Source organism: Sphaeramia orbicularis, chromosome 6, assembly GCF_902148855.1.
Source record: "Sphaeramia orbicularis chromosome 6, fSphaOr1.1, whole genome shotgun sequence".
Classification (NCBI taxonomy): domain Eukaryota; kingdom Metazoa; phylum Chordata; class Actinopteri; order Kurtiformes; family Apogonidae; genus Sphaeramia; species Sphaeramia orbicularis.
In genome coordinates, this window is record NC_043962.1 from 44056512 (window position 1) to 44082081 (window position 25570).

General features: G+C 36.5%; 1 protein-coding gene across 2 annotated transcripts in view; it reads left to right on the forward strand.

The window, feature by feature from the left end:
- The window catches only part of syt12 (synaptotagmin XII), a 99415-nt gene that overhangs the window by 68078 nt on the left and 5767 nt on the right, over positions 1-25570 (forward strand). For both annotated transcript variants that reach the window (XR_003935658.1, XM_030137078.1), the window contains exons 5-7: positions 14901-15116; positions 20649-20769; positions 21239-21372. Coding sequence is in view for 1 of the 2 variants with exons in the window: in XM_030137078.1 (XP_029992938.1) it covers positions 14901-15116; positions 20649-20769; positions 21239-21372 (471 nt within the window). In the remaining variant the exon portion in view is untranslated. The remainder of the gene's footprint in view (positions 1-14900; positions 15117-20648; positions 20770-21238; positions 21373-25570) is intronic.

Genomic DNA, 25570 nt, shown 5'->3' on the forward strand with positions numbered 1-25570 from the left:
GCATTTCAATTTAATTTCAATTTCAGTTCGAATCAGTATCACACCGGTTGGGATAGCGTCAAAAACCTGCAAATATTCCCTTGGAGGTATAGGGTGTATAGGGAGGTATAGGATGCCAAACTTATCTAGAAATTCAGAATAAGAGAGTAAAATACCCCTGAATTGACAAGTCTTTTTGTTTCCACCTTATGTCATTTTCATCTTTGTCATCATGTTTTTACGTGGCTTTATAAAGTCTTCATTCTGTAATTAGGAAACTGAATTCACATATGGTATTATTCTCATGTGCTATACTCGTCCCAGTAAATACAGCAGAAAGTAGTCCTAGAGTTACGCACATATGATCAGTGGTGTTGTGGTCCCTGGAGAAGTGGGTATACTCTGAATTTTTGCCTTTTTTTTTTCTTTGTCATCTACAAAAACGCTGTTTTAGAAACACTGACATGTCAGACTACTCTATTTAGTTTACCCAAAAATCCATCAGTAGTATTTGCTCACGATTATAAAATAATCATGACTTGATCAGGAACAGTTTGTAGGTATTACTGGTCACACAAGCACCTGCATGAATATAAATGTATTCAACATGAGGCAAACATAGGATAACATTAGCCTTTCATAACGTTAGCCTACTCACACAGTTTAACTTTTGGCGACAAAATCTCTCCTCTAAATGTGCACTCATATGGTCAGTAGTTTAAAACAGTGACTCATTCTGAAACCACCTTAAAACTTACTTCAGAATTATGTATTCCATGAAAGTAGGTTCTCTTGATATGTGTCACTCATTTGAAAGATGTTTATTCTGCCTTTCTTGTTCGCATTTCTTTCAATGAGACGTGCAGTGACCTGTCAATCAACTGGGGTGGCACTGGCACCTGAAGTGTCCAATCAGGTTCCAGAGGTGGCCACCGTAAAGTTAGCGATATTTTCCTTGGTATGACCTGTCCTACTCTGCCTCTGATTGGCTCATTAGTCCTCATGCCTGAAGTTAACCAATCTAATCAGTGAAGGTACGGAGTACTAGCCAATTAGAAGTAGAGTAGGGCGGGTCATGGCTTCACCATCCTGGGGGGAAAAAAATGGGCAATTTGGCTCAGATACTACTGAATGGTGCACCTCAGGGGAGATTTAGAAGTAGGTCTATGCAATGATGACTGAAAAATAAGTGGGTATACTCCGTATACCCTGGACTACACCACTGCATATGATCATGAAAGTTGGGTCAGTGTCTCTTTAACAGCTCATTATAGAAAAAAAGGACAAGGCTTTAAGTGTACCTATACTGGTCATGCTTATGACATTAATTGTGCTTTGTGTATTACTCATAAGAGGGAGAGGTGCAAATTCAGTATAAAATCACCATAAATGCACCACACTGGACCTTTTTATTATGTGAATTATGTGCATGGACAGACCCTATGGGGAGCAGCCATTGGCATCCACAAATGACATACCATGATTGAATCCAGGTGATCGAGTGCGAGTAAACAAGCAGCAGTCAGTGAGCGAGACTGAGTGGATTTCCAGTATTTCTGCACTTGTTGTTTGTGCAGCTGTAATCTTTGCACCCTGCCATTGTCCTAGAGACGCAACCCAGTACTGGCCAATAATGTGTCATCTTAGACTGGTTTCTGCTGTACAGGGCAAGGTTATTATCATTCATGAAAACTAACAAAATGATGAAAACTAGTTTTGAAAAAACATTTTCGTTAACTGAAATAGATAAAAACTATAATGAAAAGAACAAAATTATAACTAACTGAAACTGTATTGTGTGCTTACAAAACTAATTAAAACGTTTAAAAATTATGGATAAAAGTCCCTTTGTTTTTGTCTTTGTCAATGACAGATTGATATGAAATCAATTTAATTTGCTTGAGCAGTTTTAGCTGGCGGGACCATACGGCACTTCACGGTCCGTCACTTCTCGTCACTTGGCGTTCAGAGCCGGCTCCTCGTCCCCACTCTACCTGGAAACATGGAGACTAAAGTCGGGAAAAAGCGGCAGAGTCCTGTATGAGATTTATTTGAATACGACGACGAGGAAGTTAAAAGATATGAAAAAACTAAAACTACACTAAAACTAAGCATTTAGAAAAAATGAAAACTAGTAAAAACAAGCAAACCTGCTCTAAAAAACTAATTAAAACTAACTGAACTAGAAGCACTCGGAGAGCGCAGACCTCCGCCAAGGCTGATCAGTGGCCCCCCCCGTGGGCCCCCCCACGCCAAGGAGGTTATGTTTTTGCCAGGGTTTGTTTGTCTGTCTGTCTGTCTGTTTGTCTGTCCGTTAGTGTGCAACATAACTCAAAAAGTTATGGACAGATTTTGATGAAATTTTCTGGTCTGCGCCCCCCCACCCCCGATCACCACCAAAATTTAATCATTTCTTCCTTATCCCATTTCCAACAAACCCTGAAAATTTCATCAAAATCTGTCCATAACTTTTTGAGTTATGTTGCACACTAATGGACAGACAAACAGACAGACAGACAGACAGACAGACAGACAAACAAACCCTGGCAAAAACATAACCTCCTTGGCGGAGGTAATTAGAGAAAAAAAAGTCAAAACTAAATAAAACTGACTGATGGAGCAGTGACTTAGTACTTGACAACTTGACAATGGGCAATAATATAAGTTACGGGATGGAACCGCTAGTATTATACATGATCTTTTGAAATAGCTAGCAATGAAAATACACTACAGGTACCTTTTAACTCATCTGCAACTTAACAACTAAAGTAGCAGAAAGTAAGCATAAGATAAAAATGTAGGTCTAATCCACTCAGTGGGTAATTAGTAATAAAACCACGATGACTGAACCTGGCTGAAGGACTGAAGATGAAAGCATCTCCTGACACTGTGGGGGAGCAGTTCCTAGTTAGGTGTCTGAAGTGTTTTGGCTCAGAGGGCAGCTGTGACTCACTTGAAATGTGTTTAAGATTGTAGCCAGGGCTGAGTTTTAGGCAGAGACAGTGATACATCCCATGGGTGAGACTTGATCTTACAGCGTTGACAAGCCAATCCTTTCCTGTCTGACAGCAGGGCCCATTTCATTTCCTTGAGTGGGGAGTCCCCTGGGTGTTGGATGTAGAGAGGAAGGTTGATTCCACATCCTTTAGCATCATTGGGAGAAGATGTGACAGACTGTGAGTTCACTCAGGGTGAAATGTAGATTTTTGAGTGCAGTCTGTGTGGTTGTTATGATGACACTGTGTGGTCATGGTGTGGTGTGTGTATGTTAGGATGATTGTGATATGTGGCTTTATATATGAGATTTTTAGCAATCTTTGTGATGAGAGGGAATCATTGTGGGTTGTCATCAGTTGAAGATGTAGACTGGGGCTGCAAACCGCAATAACAAGGCTGAGTTGAGATGAGATGAAGTGTATGTTGAGTAGAGAACACTGAGCCTGTTTACATCCACACCGATACTCCCATCAGTATCAGATTAATGGAGTTAAAAGATTATTCAAGGATCATATGAACAACATAATCTGATATGTTTGATCAGATAACAGCAGTAATCTGATTATGAGAAACCGAGAATTCTCTCCAATACTTTGATGTCTTCCTGCATGTATACACGTTAATCTGATTTATTTAGTTCTTTTGTAAACACAATTAAAATCATAGAAAACGGAAGTTACATAGTCAAACATGTGTACATATATTTATATAAACACTCTATTAAGTCACAAAACTAGTACAGCAATTTGTAAAATATGTAGGCTACTAGAAAATATATTATATATAGCATGTTGACTTGTGGGGAACCACGGGTTCTAGATGTGGTAATTTTTATAATGGGGAGAGCTGACTTTTGGGAAAAGATATTAGTCTATATTTTATAAGTACTGACAAAAATTGTTTGGTAAATCATTCTGCAATGTTTAAACGACAATTACTATATTAATACAGATATCTAGGGACTTGGTGAATGCATTTTTCCTGTTTTGAACTTAATTTATTGTCATGCAGCGTGGTACTGCACTTTAACCGTTATAGGCTTAGCAACGTGATTGTAAGGCTACTGGGTTCCAAAATTATTAATATCTCCCAAAATATTGGTCCTATCAACCTGCCATTTTCCAGTGGTGTAGTGGTCCCTGGAGAAGTGGGTAGACTCTCAAATTTTGCCTTTTTTTTAAGTAGCCAAGAAAAACACCCTGTTTTAGAAACAGTGACATGTAAGACTATTCTATTTAGTTTACCCAAAAATCCATCCGTAGTATTTGCTCACAATTATAAAATTATCATGACTTGATCAGGAGCAGTTTGTAGGTTTTACTGGTCACACAAGCAGCTGCATGAATCTAAATGGATTCAACATGAGGCAAACATAGGATAACATTAGCCTTTCATAACGTTAGCCTGCTCACACAGTTTAACAAATGGTGACAAAATCTCTTCTTCTCTAAATGTGCACTCATATGGTCAGTAGTTTAAAACAGTGACTCATTCTGAAACCACCTTAAAACTTACCTCAGAATTACAGGGTGGGGAAGCAAAATTTACAATGAACATTTAGTTGTTTTTTCTCAGCAGGCACTACGTCAATTGTTTTGAAACCAAACATATATTGATGTCATAATCATACCTAACACTATTATCCATACCTTTTCAGAAACTTTTGCCCATATGAGTAATCAGGAAAGCAAACATCAAAGAGTGTGTGATTTGCTGAATGCACTCGTCACACCAAAGGAGATTTCAAAATAGTTGGAGTGTCCATAAAGACTGTTTATAATGGAAAGAAGAGAATGACTATGTGCAAAACTATTACGAGAAAGTGTGGAAGTGGAGGAAGCAACAAAAAACGTACCAAAGCTTTTATTAAAGCTCTCAAATCCAAAATCCTAAAGGCTCCAACCAAATCCATGAGAGAAATGGCAATTGAACTTGAGGTAGACAACAAGAACGTTAGAAATGCAGTAAAATATGATTTGAAGATTTAAATTCTCATGACTTTCAATAAACTAATTGGTCATACATTGTCTTTCAATCCCTGCCTCAAAATAGTGTACATTTTGCTTCCCCACCCTATATGTATTCCATGAAAGTAGCTTCTCTCAATATGTGTCACTCACTTGAAAGACGTTTATTCTGCCTTTCTCGTTCACATTTCCAATAATTGCGTGTCTTTCAACGAGATGTGCAGTGACCTGTCAATCAACTGGGGCGGAACTGGTTCCAGAGGTGTCCAATCAGGTTCCAGAGGTGGCCAGCACTAGTTAGCAATATTGTTCTTGGCAAAACCCGCCCTACTTTGCATCTTATTGGCTCATCAGTCCTCATGCCTAAAGTTAACCAATCTAATCAGTGAAGGCAGTGAGTACTAGCCAATTAGAGGCAGAGTAGGGAGGGTCATGGCTTCACCATCCTAGGGGAAAAAATGGGCAGTTTGGCTCAGATACTACTGAATGGTGCACATCTGGGGGATTTAGAAGTGGGTATACGCAATACTGACAGAAAAATAAGTAGGTGTAACGGGTGTGCTTGACTCTTAGTTCCAGCTTGCTTGGAATCAGCGGCACATCCGTTAACCCGTTAATCTGCGTTGTGTTAATTAGGAAGGACAAAGCAGTTGTAGACTCAGCAGTTTACATTCTCCAGCACATCTGTACAATAAAGTTTCTTATTAAAACAGCGTCTGTGTAGACCACAGCAGCCTTTCCCTCCAGCACAGCTACATACAACAGTTCCGGCATAACACAACCAACTGTAAGTGTGAATAAAATGTAAAATAAACAAAACAAATGACATACCTGTACAAAAAAGTATCTTATTAAAACATTGTCTGTGTAGATCACAGCGGCCTTTCCCTCCAGCACACAGACCCCTGCAGCACTGGAACACATGTGTCTACCTTAAACTGTAAAAGTAACTTACACTTTACATTTGGACACACAACACGTTTGCAACATGAAACCGTCACACATAAATGCACACTGCTACACAATATTCAATAAAACCAAAACAATTGCTGAAATTGCAGCAGAATACGGAAGCGTATTGCATTCACACACAAAAATAAATTCGGCTCTCCTTTTCTAAATTAATGAGATAATTATCTCATAATTACGAGAAAAAATAAGTTTAAAAAAAAATTGGCGCTTTTTTCCTGAATTAATGAGATACTGTTTTCTGAAAAAAATTTAATTCGGCTCTGTTTTTCTGAATTTACGAGATACTATTTTCTGAAAAAAAATTTTTTGCTCTGTTTTTCTGAGTTTACGAGATACTGTTTTCTGAAAAAAAATAAATTCGGCTCTGTTTCTCTGTGTCAGTGGGAGAGTGGTCCATGATCCAGGCAGGAGCTCCTTCTACCTGTGCCGCTGAAAACCCCTTGGGGGGGCGTGAAGTTATTTCCGTTCTCGTAACCGGTTCCGATTAGGGATCATGGAACTAGTTTCGTTTACAGAACTCAGAACCAAGCTGTGCTCTGACCTCCAAGCCGCACTTCGTGCATGTATCAAGCCCTCCAAGCTCACCAGCGTGCAAGCCCGACAGGAGCCGGCGCTCAGAGCCTGTAGCCTGGCTTCCTGGAGGGCACGACGCGGTGATGGGAGTTGACATTAATGAAGTCAAATAAAATGACATTCACCAGCATTAAAGAAAATATAAACAGCAGAAGAGTGCACATGTGTATTAATTTATTTGTCGGACCTGATGGAAAGCATTACTCAGAACTAGATCCGTGGAGGAGCAGCTTGGTGTACCAGTCCCCCCCCCAGATAGCTTTCCATCAGGTCCAGGTGTATACAGAAAACAGTATCTCATAAACTTTTTTTTAGAAAACCGTATCTTGCAAATTCAGAAAAACAGCGCCGAATGTTTTTAAACTTATTTTTTCTCGTAATTACGAGATAATTATCTCATTAATTCAGAAAAACAGAGCCGAATTTAATTTTTTGTGTGAATGCAATACGCTTCCGTAGCAGAAAGTAACATAACCTACCTTTCCTCAGCACATCTAGCGTGAACTGAGGAAAAAGCTGTGTGATGACATCATTGACTCACGTTGGTAGTTCAGATTTAAAGCGACAGTACAGGTATTTAGTAACTTCGTTAGAACTTATAGAACCTTTGATGATAATAAAATGATGTTTCTGAATACCCAATCCGGATTTGGTGACAAGACACTATAACAATTAAATTTTTAATCTGGTTACACAGGTATACTCCATATACCCCGTATACCCTGGACTAGCCCACTGCTGTTTACGCTAGTCTCTTCCTTGACCAAAAATACATAAGAATGCCAAACTGCAGCTGTCAGCTCTTTATGGATTTTGTGTGATGCCCGAGACACACACACACATAAACACACGCACAAACAGAGTCCACTTCCCTTTTATAATCTAAGAAGATATGATAATTAAAGAAATATAGATAATAAGTGTGTGTAATTATAATTATGTGGTTATAACAGTCTGATGGCCACAGGCAGGAATGATTCCCTGTGTTGTTGAGTGGTGCATTAGATCTGATTTAAACCCATTAGAGTAAAATACAGTTGATTGTTGCCTACTTTCCATATTATTTGTTGCCTCCTCAAAAGGCCTTTTTCATAAACCCTTGAATGTGATGTAAAGTGTCTGTTCAGAACCGGGATACGCTCCTCCATCTGCTACACCTGCCACCCGCCTTCTGCTCTTATTTAAGCATTGCCAGAAAATGCATCAATTCCTGCCTGGCTGTGAGTCATCGGCGTCTTTTGCCTCGTATTGTACCGGGCGACCGTGGTTTTGTGCAGGCTTTTTCACAGCCTGTCAGAAACGCTGCACCAGCTCATCGGGGCTCCTTTGATTTGAGCCTGTTCTACTGGATTCATGTGTTCAGACTGAGTGTTGTAATAATAGAGGCGCTGGGTGATGTGGCGCCTTCAGTGGCTCCCTCTTTAATGTAGAGGAGACTAAAGGAAATGCTGACATCAGCTTCTCTTGCCTTGATGGTCAACCCTGCATCTCCTTCTCCCCCCGTGTGTGTTCCTGTGCTTTCACTCTCATTTTCATTATCGCCTTTTTTTCCTTTTTCCCATCACTCATCTTCACTTCTCTTTTTCTCATCTATTTTCCTTCTTATCTCCTTGTCATTGTTTTTTTTTTTTTAACCTTTAATAATGTGTCTGCTTTTTCATTAGTCGCCAAACACAAACAGACACACACCTCTACTTAAGCTTTTATTGCCTCATTTTCACCTCACATATTGCTATTATTCTTATCCCCAAAGCGATACGTGCCGTGGTTTGTGTACAGGTCTAGTATGTGCAGGGCTGGCAGGAAGGAAAGTGCCTGCTTTGGAGGTTTTATATCTTTATGTACATATTTACACAGTAGCGGGGGCCTTCTTTGGATTCTGTAGGTACTGGAGGTGTGATTATGATGCTTTTCACGTATCTAGTATATGACACAATCCAAGGGTGGTCACACAGGTTGATCTGGAAACTCTACACGTTATGATTCAGATAGATAGATAGATAGATAGATAGCTAGCTAGCTAGATAGATAGATAGAGGGGGTGCGGCAAATGAACATAATAAATGCTTCAAATCACTTAAAACTGTATATCTATATTTCTAATCAACATACACTAATAAAATTAATCCAATTTAATTCACTTTATTAAGGTTGGCCTCAGTTATGGCATTGAATTACATTGCATTCCAAATAATTTTACATTAGAAACAATAGGATATAGTAGAGCTATTGCATTACCATGTATAATAACTACAATTATTCTAATATCATATGTATCTATTATCATTCACAATATTTAATAATGCACTTGTATTAAACACTACTTTAATAAAAACAAAAATACCACCAGATTTATGGAAACTAAATTATACGTATAGTTCATTTATAAATTATTCAGTGACATAGACATTTTACTTTAACTATATAGATAGATAGATAGATAGATAGATAGAGGGGGTGCGGCAAAATGAACATAATAAATGCTTCAAATCACTTAAAACTGTGTATATATATGTTTCTAATCAACATGCACTAATAAAATTAATCCAATTTAATTCACTTTATTAAGGTTGGCCTCAGTTATGGCATTGAATTACATTGCATTCCAAATAATTTAAAATTAGAAATGGTAGGATACAGTAGAGGTATTGCATGACCATGTATAATAACTACAATTATTCTAATATCATATGTATCTATTATCATTCACAATATTTAATAATGCACTTGTATTAAACACTACTTTAATAAAAACAAAAATATCACCAGATTTATGGAAACTAAATTATACGTATAGTTCATTTATACATTATTTAGTGACATAGACATTTTACTTTAACTATATCTATAGATAGATAGATAGATAGATAGATAGATAGATAGATAGATAGATAGATAGATAGATAGATAGATAGATAGATAGATGGTATTTTGCTGATATTTTTGTTTTAATGAAAGTAATGTTTACTACAAGTGTGTTATTACATATTGTGAATGGCAATAGATACATACAGGGTGGGGAAGCAAAATTTACAATATTTTGAGGCAGGGATTGAAAGACAGTGTATGACCAATTAGTTTATTGAAAGTCATGAGAATTTATTTGCCACAAGAAAATTTACATCATAGAAAATGTTTTTATTCTATGTGTCCTCCTTCTTTCTCAATAACTGCCTTCACACGCTTCCTGAAACTTGCGCAAGTGTTCCTCAAATATTGACAACTTCTCCCATTCTTCTTTAATAGTATCTTCCAGACTTTCTCGTAATACTTTTGCTCATAGTCATTCTCTTCTTTCCATTATAAACAGTCTTTATGGACACTCCAACTATTTTTGAAATCTCCTTTGGTGTGACGAGTGCATTCAGCAAATCACACACTCTTTGACGTTTGCTTTCCTGATTACTCATATGGGCAAAAGTTTCTGAAAAGGTATGGATAATTGTGTTAGGTATGATTATGACATCAATATATGTTTGGTTTCAAAACAATTGACATAGTGCCTGCTGAGAAAAAACAACTAAATGTTCATTGTAAATTTTGCTTCCCCACCCTGTATATTATAGATATTCTACATGGTAATGCAATAGCTCTACTATATCCTATTGTTTCTAATGTAAAATTATTTGGAATGCAATGGAATTCAATGCCATAACTGAGGCCAACCTTATTAACCCATAAAGATCTAATGCTACATTTATGGTAGTTCCCAAATGCATTTTTCTCTCTATTTAATCTTTCTTAAGTCATTTATCACCATTTATTATAATATTATCCTCCGTATTTTGCTTTTTTTCCCCAGTGAAAATCAAGTATTTTCCTTTATCTAATTTATAGATCATGTAGATGTTCATTAAAGCTCAGATAAAAGTTGAGGGTTATTATATCAGAAACAGAGAAAAATTTTTTTTTTTTTTTTTTTTCAGTACATATCTCATTAACTGAACATAAACCAAGTGTCTCCATCCATTGTCATTGATCCAATTCCATGGGTTTTACTGGTGAATCAATGTTATAGAAAATGACAGTTTCCACGTTCACTACAGAGCCTCTGAATGTCCAAAGGGGTCATATCTGATGACCATGAAAAGATGACAAACTGTATTTTACACCAATTATTGACATGGATTGATTGCTTTTGATGTTTTTGTTTTGTTTTGTTTTGTTTTATTTGTTGGATGTGTGTTTTGTATATTTTGTGTTCTGTATAAAAACAACAATTCCTGTTGTTTAGATATTTTTTTGTGCACTACTGCTGTAAAAAACTCAATAAAAAAATAACTGTGAAAAAAAAAATATCTGATGATCATGAAAAGATCACAAACTGCATTTTACACCAATTTTTTTTTTACATGGATTGATGGGATAAGTGGATCAGCAGATATTAAACAGTTTAGATCAGTAGATAATTTTGATCACTGGTGGATATTTGGGTCTTCATGGGTTAAAATGAACTCTTTCCTTTGGTTCCAAAAGCGGTCACATTAGTAAGGTTAAATTGGATTAATTTTATTAGTGTATGATAATAAAATACAAAGCAGTTTTAAGATTTGAAAATCCCATTCCCCTGCCCCTCACCCCCTTCCATTTTTTCTGGATCCGCCACTGCAAAGAGGTTCTTATGTTTTACTCTTCAGCAAAAACAAGAGACAACCTGCCTAATTAGCATCAATACAGTGCAGTTTATAATCTGAAGTGTTTCCAGGTGATTTATGTAGAAATACAGTATGTCTGCTCATCTTGTACTTGCTGGTTATTATTAATTCCACTCTAACCTTCCACATGAGCGGTTGCCTGGTTACTTGCGACTCCTTTGTGTTGCGCTACATGCTTTAGCATCAGACGGCTTGGACTCCCAGCTTCAACATAAATACTGGTCACTCTCGCTGTGGTATCTGGCGCTTTGAGCTAAATTACTGGTGTGTGCAGCTGACAAAGCCAAGATGACTTCAGACGGTGTTTTTCATTGCACTCGCTGTTTCAGAAGGAGAGAAGACGCTGAGTAGTGGCTGATGTTTATGGGCAATAGAGATAAAAAGATAGAACTGCAGCAGTGGGATGGTTTACAAACGATCTGAATTGGTAGACGTTGGCATCAAAAGTGGCCGTGACGCCTGTTTTTTTGTGATACAACAAAATAGCTTTTTCCCCCGTCATGTTCCATTTTGTCAGGTAATGATGCTGAAGATGAAACAATTGTGAAAAAAAAAAAAAAAGAAAAGAGAGAAAAGAATCTGTCAAAAGCACATTGCTGAAAATAATAATGATTTGCTAATAACACACATAAAGACCAAAAAACAAATACATAAAAAAGAGAGGAAAATAAAATTTAGAGGTTTTAAGGTTATAAAATGTAGATTAAAGAAAATTAAACAAAAAAACCTAATCAATAGTTACAAAGGAGGAAAATTTTGAGGTTTTAAAGATAAAAAATGTAGATTAAAGAAAGTCATCTTCTACAACATTGATTCACCAGTAAAACCCATGGAGTTGGATCAGTGACAGTGGATGGAGACTTTTTCTGCAGCTTTATTGTGTCATCGAGGCTGGCAAACCAGCTTGGAGGCACATTACCGCCACCAACTGGCCTGGAGTGGGTTAACTGGCGGTTCTTGGCTGCGCGCGCATGCGGTGACGTCATATTTTACCCTGGAACATTCCGATTCGCGTTGACACGGAGCTGAAATGCGGAGCGTATCGATAACATTCCACCCTGGACCCTGGTATCAAAAGTTTCCGGATTCAGGCACTCTAGGCACCGTTTCCATGTTAACAGAAGGTTAATCCGCGATGAAATCTTCCCGGAGTCGACTGAATCCTACGCCGTGTAAACGGCCCCTTATATTAGGTTGTTTTGTTTTTTTTTTCAAGTTTTATGTTCAGTTAATGATATATTTGCTGAAAAAGTTACTTTTTCTTTATTTTTTCTCTGTTTCTGATATTATGACAATTAACTTTAATCTGAGCTTTTATAAACATCTGCATGATTAGTTAATTAAATTTGGGACAATACTTGATTTTTATTGAAGAAATGCAAAATACAGAGGATAATATTATAATAAATAGTAATAAATCACTTAACCCTGTAAAGCCTGAACCATTAAATCACTGACAGAAAATCCCAGTTCTTTGAAACTGGAGCCTTTATTGGTCCTTCTGAACAACCAAAATTTTTTGTTACATATAACAGGTCCCAATGCTCAAATATGATTATTTCTGAACAAACAAAAACATAATATAACACAAAGATGTGTAACAAATTGATATTTCCTTTTTAAATTTGGCAAAGCTTGGCCTCCTTCCTGATTAATGACAATCTTGTAGTGACACTGGAAAGGCCTCTGGTGAACGAATCCCTGCCCCCTGGTGGATTATCTGTGTATTGCATGTATCTAATTGTATATATCAGGATTTTCAAGAAAAAAAAATCACACTGATCATGTAGAGGGCTTCAAAACTCATGTATCAAATATGATACATTTGGCTTTATAGGGTTAAAAAAAGGTTAAATAGAGAGAAAAATTTATTTGGAAACTGTCACAAAAGTAGCACTGAGTCTTTTTGGGTTAAATTAAAGTTGAATCTATTTCATGGCAGCGTTAAGTCATAGCTATTTATTGCCAAACAGGTGATTTTTCTGTTTATGTGAGATCTTTTTCTAAATGTTCCAAAAATCACATCACCATCGTTTGGCTTTGCTTTAAGATCTCCAAACATCTCCCACTCACTCTCTCACCTCATAGTCAAACGCTGTGACTCATAGTTGTGATAAATAGTTTTTAAAGTTTTGTTTGCGGTCTGTGTGCAAATCTGAATGTTTTAATGGTTCTGATGTAGAGAAACCAGCGGCTGCACAAAGATCTGTTTCATGTGTTTGAACCAGACATTGAAAGAAATAGTAATTAATAAGTAGAAAGTCCGATAATATGAACAGAGCCACAGATGTTATATCCAGACCACAACATTCCTTTAAAGTTATTTGCCTGTTACTGTGTGATTTCTCTCAGTGCCATAATGACAACAGTGCTTTTGTCACATTAAAGCCTTATGTAGGAATAAAAAATAAAAATACATACTGTCTGTTTTACTGCTACAGGGATGTTAAACTCAGGGGCCACATTCAGCCCAATTTGATCTGAAGTGGGTAAAAGAATAATATGATAATCTATAAATAATGTCAACTCCAAACCTCTCTTTGTGGTTTACAGTGAAAAAAATAAAATTACATCATAAAAATGTTTACGTCTGTAAACCATCCTTTAAAAAAACATGAATAACATGAACAACCTGAAATGTATTGAGAAAAATAAGTGCAGTTTTAAATATATTCTTCCTCCTAATCATTTACACGTGTGCATTACAACTTACACATCACAGTGGATCTACAAATACAAAACAACACAGTAACAGGCAGAATATTGTTAAATTACACTACTTCTGTTAAGTCATTTCATGTTGTTTGTATTTTCTCATGTTATTCACATTTTTTGTGTAAGGATAGCTTGTCAATATAAACATTTTCATGTAATTTAAAAAAATTTTTTTACACTAAAACAAGGAGAAAAATATGGATTTGTCATTATTTATAGGTTATTATGATAATATTTTACTGGTTTGACCCACTTAACCCTTTGATGCATGAATTATAAGAATCATATTCAAGATTTTTTTTTTTCCTGAGTGTTTTATTCCTTTTTAGGCATGAAAAAAACAATGTGATTGAAATGTTTTTAATGAACCTATTTTTTTTTATATAGAGTTATAAAAATGTCCACTCAGCTGGACACCATGTGTTTAATTTTTGAAGCAAAGAAATATGTATTTAAAATCCATCATCAGAAAGTGATATACTGTGTGAAAACTATGAAATAAAAACCTTAATGTAGCTAATCTGATGTTTTCTCACATTTTATCATACTCCTGTACTAGTAATTATTCACTACATGGAGATAATGCAAAAAATACCCTTTTTGTTCAAGAAGACTGTTAATTACAGTCTAATAACAGTTAGCAATTGATTTCCACTCAAACATATCACTGCAGATCAGGTGTATCAAGAACAGCAAAGTTACAGTAATGGTATGAATTGCAGTGTATGAGATGATACATGAGCATCCAGTGTGTAGTCTGATCTACAACTAAAATAACAAAATCCATGAATAAGCAAGAGAACAGCTGTAGAACAACTGTCCACTGTAGTGACCAGTATGCATGAAAGGGTTAAAATCAAACTGGGCTGTGTGTGGAACCTGAACTAAAATGATTTTGACACCTTTGACTGTTAATATCTCCATATATTCATTTCATGGGCTGAATTGGACCCTTTTGCAGGCTAGAAGTTGGCTACAACCTGTAGAGTCTCCAACGTAAAAACGCTGTCCAGCAGTTTTACCAGGTTGTTCTGTCTTCCAGGTCCAGACGAATGCGTTTACGGTGATTTTCGATGAACGCTTCTCCATCCCTGTGGACTTGGCCAGTCTGGAGGAGTACAGTCTGCGCTTTGCTGCTTTCGGTATTGACGCTGATGAGAGAAACATCAGTGCAGGAGTAGCGGACCTTAAGCTGTCAGACCTGGACCTGACCATCAGACCGTTTAACGCCTGGCTCTACCTTCAGGATGTCAACAAGGTGTGTTATTTACACAGTACAATGCAATACAGTCAGATACCTATATTATAACCACAGTGCTCTTACACACACACACACACACACACACACACACATGCACACACACTATCCAACACCACAATATACTGTATTACAGTGTGTGTAAATGTTTGTGTCCGAGGCCCCCTGCTGGACTTTTTGGGAAACTTCACTCCACATCTATGACTAAAATCAGTATTTAGAGATTTGAGTTAAATGAGACAGAGAACTGTCTTAGACAAACTAAAAATCCAGCAGCTCTTATAAAAACAGCACAACTTTTATTTTGTAACATAAAGCTGTTTATTCTGTCATAATCATTTAAAACAGCATATGACTTTCATCACAATTTTTTTTTTCATATTTGTCAAACCCCAGTGATAGCCTAATTATCACTAATCTATTAGTCCAGTGTTTTTCAAACATGGGGTCAGGACCCTATGTGAGGTCGCCTGGAATTCAAAACTTATCAAAACTTTCTAGTAACTGATGGAAAAAAAAAAAAAAAAATACTAATAAAAAATATAAGGTGAGTTGAGAGAGACAATCACAATACATAAAAGACAAGGCAAACTGTGAAGCTGAAACTGAAGCACTGTGGTTCTGTTTATCTGTCAAATGTTCATTGTGGTCAGTTTCAGATGCTGCAGCTCTTTCATAATTCATAGTTAGAGTTCTTGTTTGTTCAGTATTAATTATCAGCCTTGTAAATCTAAGCTGGACTGACTGTACATATCCTGACCAAGGAAAATAAAATTCTCACTTTGTGCAGTAATCTACACCTGGCTTTTCTGCCTCCGTCCATAATAATATACATTATATAGACCAAACGTCGTCTAAAATTAACATTTATTTGCAACATAGTATAGCAAACTATTACATGATCAAAAACAAATTAATTTTAGCAAAAAAAATGTCTCTGTTTTGAATGTCTGGGGTCCGCAGAAATTTATGACGTTAAAATGGGGTCACGAGCCAAAAAAAGGTTGGGAACCACTGCATTAGTCTTTTGGTGCTTATGCGCCTAAATCACTTCCCTCACAGTGAACAACTTCAAAGATGTCTTCATCATAACCACAGTCTGCTTATTTACATAGCAAACTGAAATGTCACTCTGGCCTTTTTGGAAATTTTGTCGCAAAGTAAATTGTGGGAAATGAAAGCAGTTCCTCACAGATTTGGCAAGAAAACAAGCAAGATCACTACAAAGTAAAACTATACAGTCCACCAGGGTTGTTTTAAAGAATGAGTATAGTCAGTGGATGGAGGTAAAGGCAACATTTGGTTTCAGTACCCCCAAAGAGACAGTGAAAGTGCTGCTGTGTTTAATTCCTATTCCCACAATGGACTTCACAACAAAATTTCTAAGAAAAGCCTGAGTGACTTTTCGGTTTGTTATATGAACAAGCGGACTGTGTTTATGATGGAGTCATCTTTGAAGTTGTTTACCCACCATGAGGGAAGTGATTCAGGTGCATAAACACAGAAAGATGAATGGAGTAGTGATAATTTGGCTGTCACTGAGGTTTTACGAATTTGAAAAAAAATTTGTGATGAAAGTCATACACTGCTTTAAAGGGCTCATATTTTGCCAAACCCACTTTTATTAGTCTTCGGTTCATTTATTTGTGTATTTGGACCCTAATAGTCCCGAAAGTTTGAATTTGAACCCTCCAGGTGAAGCAAAACTATCTTTCTATTCATTTTGGTAAAAATTGAGTGGATTTCTACAACCTGTTTTAATTTCTTCTCAATTTGTTACATCTATAACTAGTTATGTCGCAACATTTGCACATATAAGGTCAAGACTTCTGACGAACATTTCTCAGAGTACGCGATAATTGTTTATCAGCAGCAGTGGTTGTAGTCCGTACTGAAAATATGTCCAAACTTTGAGCTGATGACCTAAAATGTGCAGCACAGTCAACAACCTGGAGGGGGTGGGGCATAAAGTGTCTCGTGCATTTAAAGGGCCAGAGCACAAAATGACCTTTCTGTTGTCATTACTCAGAAATAGGGTTGAAGATGAACCTGCGGAGTTGGATTAATGAAGAATTTAGACCCAAGCATAGCATTTACAGTTTATGTAGACCACAGGGAAATGTTTTAAAATGCAGAATTCCATTCAAAAAAGCAAAATATTACTCCTTTAACCCTTTCTTGCATGAATTATGAGAAGCTTAATCAAGATTACTTTTTCCTGGGTGTTTTTAATTCCTCTGTGGGCATTTAAAAAAAAAACCCCAAAAAAACCCCAAAAAAACAATGTGATTGAATTTTTTTATGAACCTATTTTTCATGGAGTTACAAAAATATGCACCTAGCTGGACACCATGCGTTTAATTTACAAGCAAAGAAACATGTATTTACTTATATACAGCGTGAAAACAATGAAATAAAAACATGTTTAATGCTGCTAATCTGATGCTTTCTCACATTTTAGCATACCTGCATGGAGATAATATGCAAAAAAAACAAACAAACAAACAAAAAAAACTCCAAAACTTTTTGTTAATTACAGTCTATAACAATTAGCAATTTTTTACACTCAAACATGTAACTGCAGATCAGGTTTATATAGAACAGCAAATTTACAGTAATGGTGGGATTTACAGTGTATGGGATGATGCATAAGCGTCCATTGTGTTGGCTGATATGGAAATAAAACAACAAAATCCATAAATATACAAGAGAACAACACCTTTGAACAGCTGTCCACTGTAGTGACCACTATGCATGAAAGGGTTAAAGTGCACAAAGTAAACTTTATAGTACTTTATTATTCAACACTATTGAATGGAGTCTTTTTTGGAATAAATCCACCAAACATACCTGTCTTTTTCTTTTTTATTATACTTCACCGTGTTGTTGCCATATAATAGACACTGAACGGTGCTTGGATCCATCCACCTAATTTCCAAAGCACCTTGTGATGGCAATGAGGCGATGCTTGGATCCATCAAATAAATCCATAATGATGCAAAAAGCACTCCCATCCTTCACTTCAGCAAACAATGCATTCGATATAACAATGTTTTCATCTCCCTTACAAGTAAATGTCCTGCAGGAAAAACCCCATGTAGGTAAAGTCAAAGCATTAGCAGATAAATGCAGTTAAAGTACCGAAGTGCATCTTCAATCCCTGTGACTGATATATATTATATTTTATTACAGTATCATGTATTTGTTAATGATGGTGCATTGGTGTTGTGACAGCCTGTTACTCCCCCATCATCTTCTTTTTGGATGAGATACTAGATAAATTAAACATTTACTGGAATGCTCCCATGTAAAATATTTAGAGTAAAAAAGCAAATCATAGACATGAAATATGGGCCAGATTACACATGGCTTTTGTGATACTGATAAAATTGTTGGAAACCACCGGTTTAATCCTTAACAATATTTTTTATTGTAAAAGCCTGTTATTTTATCCATTGTGTAAAGTCCTTATCTTGGAAGTAACCACTGAATAAAGCTGTCAGATAAGTGTAGCGTGAGTTGAAAGTGTAAGATTTCCTCCTGAAATTTAATGGAGACAAGTACAAGTACATATTGTATAAGTGTATATTGAAGATTAAGGAAAATAACTGGACACAAATTCCTGATTTTATTTTGCACATATCATACCACATCATATCATATCTTAGGTTCATTGAAAAAACTTACAAAAAAATGGATGTGCCAGAAACAGCAGTGTACTCATGTTTAATGCTTGTATAATGTTTATCTGTTTCTTTGTTTTAACCTGATTATTTTCTTTCCTATACCTCAGTTTTGTATGTAAAAGGTCATTGTCTCTCCATTCTTTTCTGTATTTTAACTTTTCATAAAAGCCCATCTAGGGACCAGTGCTGCAAATTAGCTTTTGCTATAAGCACTATGATATATGCATGTGATTGCTGTGTTACAGTTGGTCTATGTCTTTTGTATCTGTCCCTATCAAATTAACCAACCAACCAACCAACCCACTAAATAAATAAATAACCCATAAAAACCCACATATCGACAGTCGACCAAAAGCATCTACTGATCTAAAATGTTTAATACCTGATGGACTGGCATTCATAAAGGTTCCTCAGAAAGAGTTGCTCGTAGTGATGAAATTCAAGAAAAAAAAGTTTAAGAATTCCATGAGTAAGGTTTGTATAATGTGATTATGCTTTCTAAACTTCCCCCTTAACTTATAAAGGCCCAAACATCCACCATCAAACAGATTTATCTGCTGAACTAAAATGTTTAATACCTGTTGATCCACTAATTCTATCAATACATGGAAATAATTGGTGTAAATGGTCATCAGATATGACCCATTTGGACGTTCAGAGGCTCCGTAGTGAACGTGGAAACACAGTCATCTTCTACAACATTGATTCATCAGTAAAACCCATGGAGTTGGATCAATGACAGTGGATAGAGAAGCTTGGTTTATATTCAGTTAATGATAGATTTTGCTGAAAAAGTCACCTATTCCTCAGTTTCCTCTGTCTCTGATATAAAACCCTTCAACTTTATTCTGAGCTTTTATGAACATCTACATGATCAGTGAATTAAATATAGGAAAATACCTGATTTTCACTGAAAAAATGCAAAATACATTGGATAATGTTATAATAAATGGTGATAAATCACTTAAGAAGATGTTATAAAAAAAAATTTTTGGGAACTACCATAAAAGTAGCACTGGGTCTATATGGCTTAAAGTCATAGTGATACACAACGTGAAAAATACAAATTACTGCATTTGCAAAAAAAGAAACCACAAAATTTTGACAAAATATTCACTCAAAAAATAACACATTCTGTAACATAACATACATACATACATTCAACATACATAACATACATTCAACAGTAATGCGTGTTCAGTTAATGCTAGATTTTGTTGAAAAATCAAATTTTTCCTCATTTTTTAAAAAATTTGATATAATAACCCTCAAATTTAATTTGAGTTTTAATGAACATCTACAGTCTTGGAAAAAAATTATTAGACCACCCCTTGTTTTCTTCAATTTCTTGTTCATTTTAATGCCTTTTACAACTAAAGGTACATTTCTTGGACAAACATATTGATAATAACAAAAATAGCTTAATTTCACAGCTGATATCGATCTATTTTCCATAGTTTTCTTAAAAATAACCAAAATCACTTCAGTTCTTACATCAATAGCTATGTCATTGTACTGACAAAAACAGTGCTTTTAGTCATTCCATGTTTTCTTTTCTGTCTGTTTTAGTCACATGATACACGCAGGAGTTAGTACTTGATTACGTAACCATTGTTTTTGATGACTTATGATGGTCTAATAATTTTTTTCTGCGATTGTACATGATCAGGGAATTTAATATAGGAAAATACCTGATTTTCACTGAAAAAATGCAAAATGTAAAAGATAATATGATAATAAATGGTGATAAATCCCTTGGCAATAGAGCAAAAAAAAAAAACATTTGGAAGTTGTGACAAATATAGTTGTGGGTCTTAAAGGGTGAATGTCTGCTGTGACTCCACAGGCTGTGGATGCCGTCGGGGAGATCCTGTTGTCTCTCAGTTACCTGCCGACTGCAGAGCGCCTCACAGTGGTGGTGGCCAAGTGCAAGAACCTGGTGTGGACCAACGGCAAGACCACTGCAGGTCAGGAGTCATTTGTTTGTAGAGTGAAAAACATATGGAGTACATGTCAGAATAAAATATCTGGTCAGAACTTGTCTATTTTCATTCATTTTTTCCTCAAAATTAAGTTCATTGATTGTAAAAATTCTTCTGGATTCCACTTGTTAACTGTGTACATTTGTCTCCATGTATTTCTGTGTCATACAATACAACTGAACATCATAATAACTGACTTTGACTGTCATTTATCTACATGCAGAGATGTGTCATTAATCATGTTACATATCCAGATTAGTGTCAGACTAACATTATACTGTTAAAGGTCATTCACAGAGCTAATCATGTTCCTCTAACTGATTACCTCTTAATGAGGAGTTTATCGCATGCTTTGCAAATAGAGTGTGTGGGTGTTTATGTTTGTCGGTCTGTATTAGGGTTTAAGTTGCCTACATGTAGACTGAATACCATCCTGATACTCTGTCATTTTCAGATCCATTTGTCAAAGTGTATCTACTGCAAGACGGCAGGAAAATTAGCAAGAAGAAGACTTCGACTAAAAGAGATGACACAAACCCCATCTTCAACGAAGCCATGATCTTCTCTGTGCCGTCCATCGTCCTGCAGGTAATCCTCAACACCCAAAATACAAATAATGCACCCATCCCTGCATACAACAGCCAATTAGAAAGAGTCTGTCTGGACAGTACAAAGGAGGTGATATTGAAATTTATGTTCTTGTATTTTTTTTTTTTTTTTTTAATTTACTTTTTATTTTTGTTTTTGAGAAAAACATTACACAAATACTTACAATAACAGAACAAACAGATAGCAGGGGGAGAGTCCAACATTAGAGCAGCATCTAATCCGCACATACATCAATATACTCTTATACCCATATTATTTTTTTCCTTTACAGTAAAGTTTGAGGGTCCATTGAAATTATACAAAGTCCGGCCTCACAGTTAAAACAAAAGTGAGCCACTTCAACCAATTTTCAGTAAAAATATCAGTTTTACATCTCAGTTTAAATGTGATTCTTTCCATAACATATACACTGTACACTATATATATCCAGTCATTTATAGTAGGTATGTCTCTTTTCAGCCATTTTCTGGTCAGGGCCTTCATACATGCTACTAAGAGTAATCTCAATAAACATTTATCTCTCTTAGTATACTTGAGTTCTTCTAAATCATTGAGGTACATGGTTTTAAAGTCAAAACCAATTTTAAACTTGAGAACTGCCTCCAGGAGGCCATGTACACATTTCAAAAATGGAGTCACAGAGGGATAATCCCAGAAGATATGAAACATTGACATGTATTTTAAAATGAACATGTTTTATATTTTGTCCCGTCAATGCTATTTCATTTGGAAATATACGTTCCTTCCTCAAATTCGGGCTGAAATACATTCGAGACAAAGGTAGTGGGACGGGATGGTAATAAAATTAAATACATAATGCAAGCTGGAACAGATAATGTGAAAAGAGATTTGGTACAAAAGCAGCATCCAAGAAAGGATTGAAAAGAAGTAGGACTCTTCATTTGTCAGTATATATGGTACATACAGCACACACTGACACTGACCCTCTGCATTTAACCCATCACTGGCTGAATGTTACGTTTCTGCAAAAATCTAAATCCAACAAAATATGGACCGGGGTAGATATCAAACTGGAAGAAAAATCCAAGGGACTCTCTTTAAACATAAAAATGCCTTTATTAACATGACACAGTCATATCTAGACCCAAAAAACACTTCTACGCATTTCAGCTTCGAGCCTTCATCAGGAAGTCAAACAGGAGCCTGGAAAGTTGTAGGTTCCTATATAGTAGGATCTGACCAATAGGGACTTGCCAACTGGGCATGAAGATAATGGCCTGTAGAGGGTGTCCACATGTAAACGGCCAGCAGATGGTGTCACTGCAGGTCAAATAGAAATATTTACAAATATATATGGATAAAAAAACAGTGCAAAATTTACATATCCCTGTCAAATTAAGATCAAAACAGTGTAAAGTCTTTAAAACAAGAAACAAGTAAAACATCACAGGAAAACATTATGAGTTGGATTTTTCTGAGAAGCATTCCTTCCCATGAATTTTTGGAATTTTTTTTAAAAACATGGACCAGGGTCACAAGTTGGGAAACTAACAAACAAACTGCACAAAAACCAAGAAAAAGGGGTAAAACCAAAGTAGAGCCCTTTCTAAGGGGTTCTAAAAGGAGACAGAGAATGAAATTCTCAGTCACCCACTAAGTCTGTCATAAGGATAGAAGAAATGAAAAGGTGGGCATTAAACACAGGTGTGGATATGGGAGTCTCTAGTCAGGATGGGGGGAGGACAAAAGGGATAGAAAATGGCCAACCAAGAACTAAATAGGGACAACCATCAGACAACCAAAGGGGATGTTACTCTGTGGACAGCTCACCGCCAACTGAGCTGGAAGCTCCAGCTCAGGGGTCACCAACTTCAGTCCTCCTGGCCCGGTATCCTGCATGTTTTAGATCAGGGGTGTCCAATCCTGGTCCTCAAGAGCTACTATCCTACATTTTTTAGATGTTTCCCTCTTCCAGCACACCTGATGGTCATTATCAGGCTTCTGCAGAGCTTGATGATAGGCTTATCATTTGAATCAGGTGTGTTGGAAGAGGGATCCATCTAAAACTTGCAGGATAGTAGCTCTCGAGGACCGGGATTGGACACCCCTGTTTTAGATATTTCCCTCTTCCATCAGACCTGGAAGCCATTAGATCATGATCAGGCTTCTGCAGAACTTGATGATGAGCTGATCATTAATTGAACCAGGTGTACTGGAAGAGGGACATATCTAAAACATGCAGGATACTGAGCCTCGAGGACCAGAGTTGGTGACCCCTGCTCGAACTCCTTTTAAAGCAGGGGTGTCCAATCCTGGTCCTCGAGGGCCGGTATCCTGCATGTTTTAGATGTTTCCCTCTTCCAGCACACCTGACGGTCGTTATCAGGCTTCTGCAGAGCTTGATGATAGCCTTATCATTTGAATCAGGTGTGTTGGAAGAGGGATCCATCTAAAACGTGCAGGATACCGGCCCTCGAGGACCAGGATTGGACACCCCTGTTTTAAAGCCTACGTGACAAATTACAGCCAGGTGAGGGCACCATGGCAGGTGATAAACCCAAACCACCTGTGGCCAACATCCTAACCTAGAGAAAAAAAAACTGTTGGGTAATCTGTGCCCATAACACTGAACATGCAGAAACACACTGTAGACTAGTAGTAGTTGTCATGTCAGGCACCTGAAGAACAAAATGGAGGGGTCAAGTGCCTTGCTCAAGGGCACATCAGCTCAGGGCTCAGCTCAGCTCAGCTCAACAATGCATAGTTACATCCACAGATACCAGTTCAACCTTTATGTCTGTGTCTGAAAATGGTACAGACTTCCCTGTTTCAGAGGTTTTTGAGCTGAATCGTCCTTCAGTGGAAACATGGGCTGTGTTCAGGCTAGTCAGTATCCACGTCTGTTTGTCCACACTGTTACCAGTAAAACGTCCAGAAGCTGGGGTCTGTCATGGTCTGGGGTTGCTCAACTTTCCTTGGCTGAAGTTTTAATAAATGTTGACATAAACTACAGGGCAGACTATAAGAGGTACATCACTTATTTATACTTTTTTTTTCCAGAAACATTTCTGCTAAAATTAATATTTTTGATATAATTTTCAAATATCCAATGTTGACCATGCATTCAATAGGAACATGTATAATTTCATCTATATATATAATGTGGAAATTAAAGAATGAGTGTCATGCCACTACCTTTGAAAACAGGCCTGATCCTGAGATGGTAAGTTTTCCACCAGTGGGCCTGGTCTCTAATGGTCTGGTTTGGATCTAATTACAAACACTTTGGTTTGATATTGACGGTTGGTGGTTAAACACACACAATTCTTAAACCAAGCTGGATTTGGAAGTTCAGGCTATTTGAGTTTGATTTATTCCGTTTTTGATCAGATCTAACTGCTCTTGATGAAGCAGACTGAGTTGTGTAAATTCACTGTGACCTGATTAAAACATGGAAACACATGCAGCAGCTGCACCTCTGGACCTAATGGACGCTGTTTATCTCTGCAGTAAGAGTGATTACTGGTATCTGTGTTCCTGTGAGTTCATGCTGAGGTTGGCTTTCCTTAAGACTTTTTATTTATAAGGCCTATACTGTTTTTTATTCCCCATCTCACTTCACTTCTGTTCTTTAATGTGAGCCGTCATTAAATAAGAAAAGTGCAGTTTTATATTGCAGACAGCGGATGTTTTTAACCAAGATTTAGCAGATTTTAAAGTCAGTTCATTTTTTTTTTTTATCTTTAGTACATTGTAAACCTTTAATACTTCAGAAAAAAGAATTTTTCTGTGCGCGAAAAGGAGTGGGAAGAATTATAACTTATTGACTCCCGACCCCTTTTTAGAAACTAATAATCAAACTAGATCTGCTTCGTTTTCTTTATTAACACACATTTTCCTCTATATTTTTACAATAACACAAAACATCCATTCAAACCATTCATATACACTTTTTTAATCGCCTCATACAATCAGATTTGCATAATCAACAGTTTTTAATATAGACTATAATATTTATATGCACTTTAAATATTTACTCCAAATACAATGATCAGTAAATGTGATAATATCTTCTTATCATAATAACCAAATAATTTCAATAATATCTTATTTTATGTGTACTTTTGCTTTTTTAAATGGAATCATGCATTTTAAAACATTTCCCTGTGGTCTCCATAAACTGTAAATCAGTGTTTTTCAACCTTGGGGTCAGAAC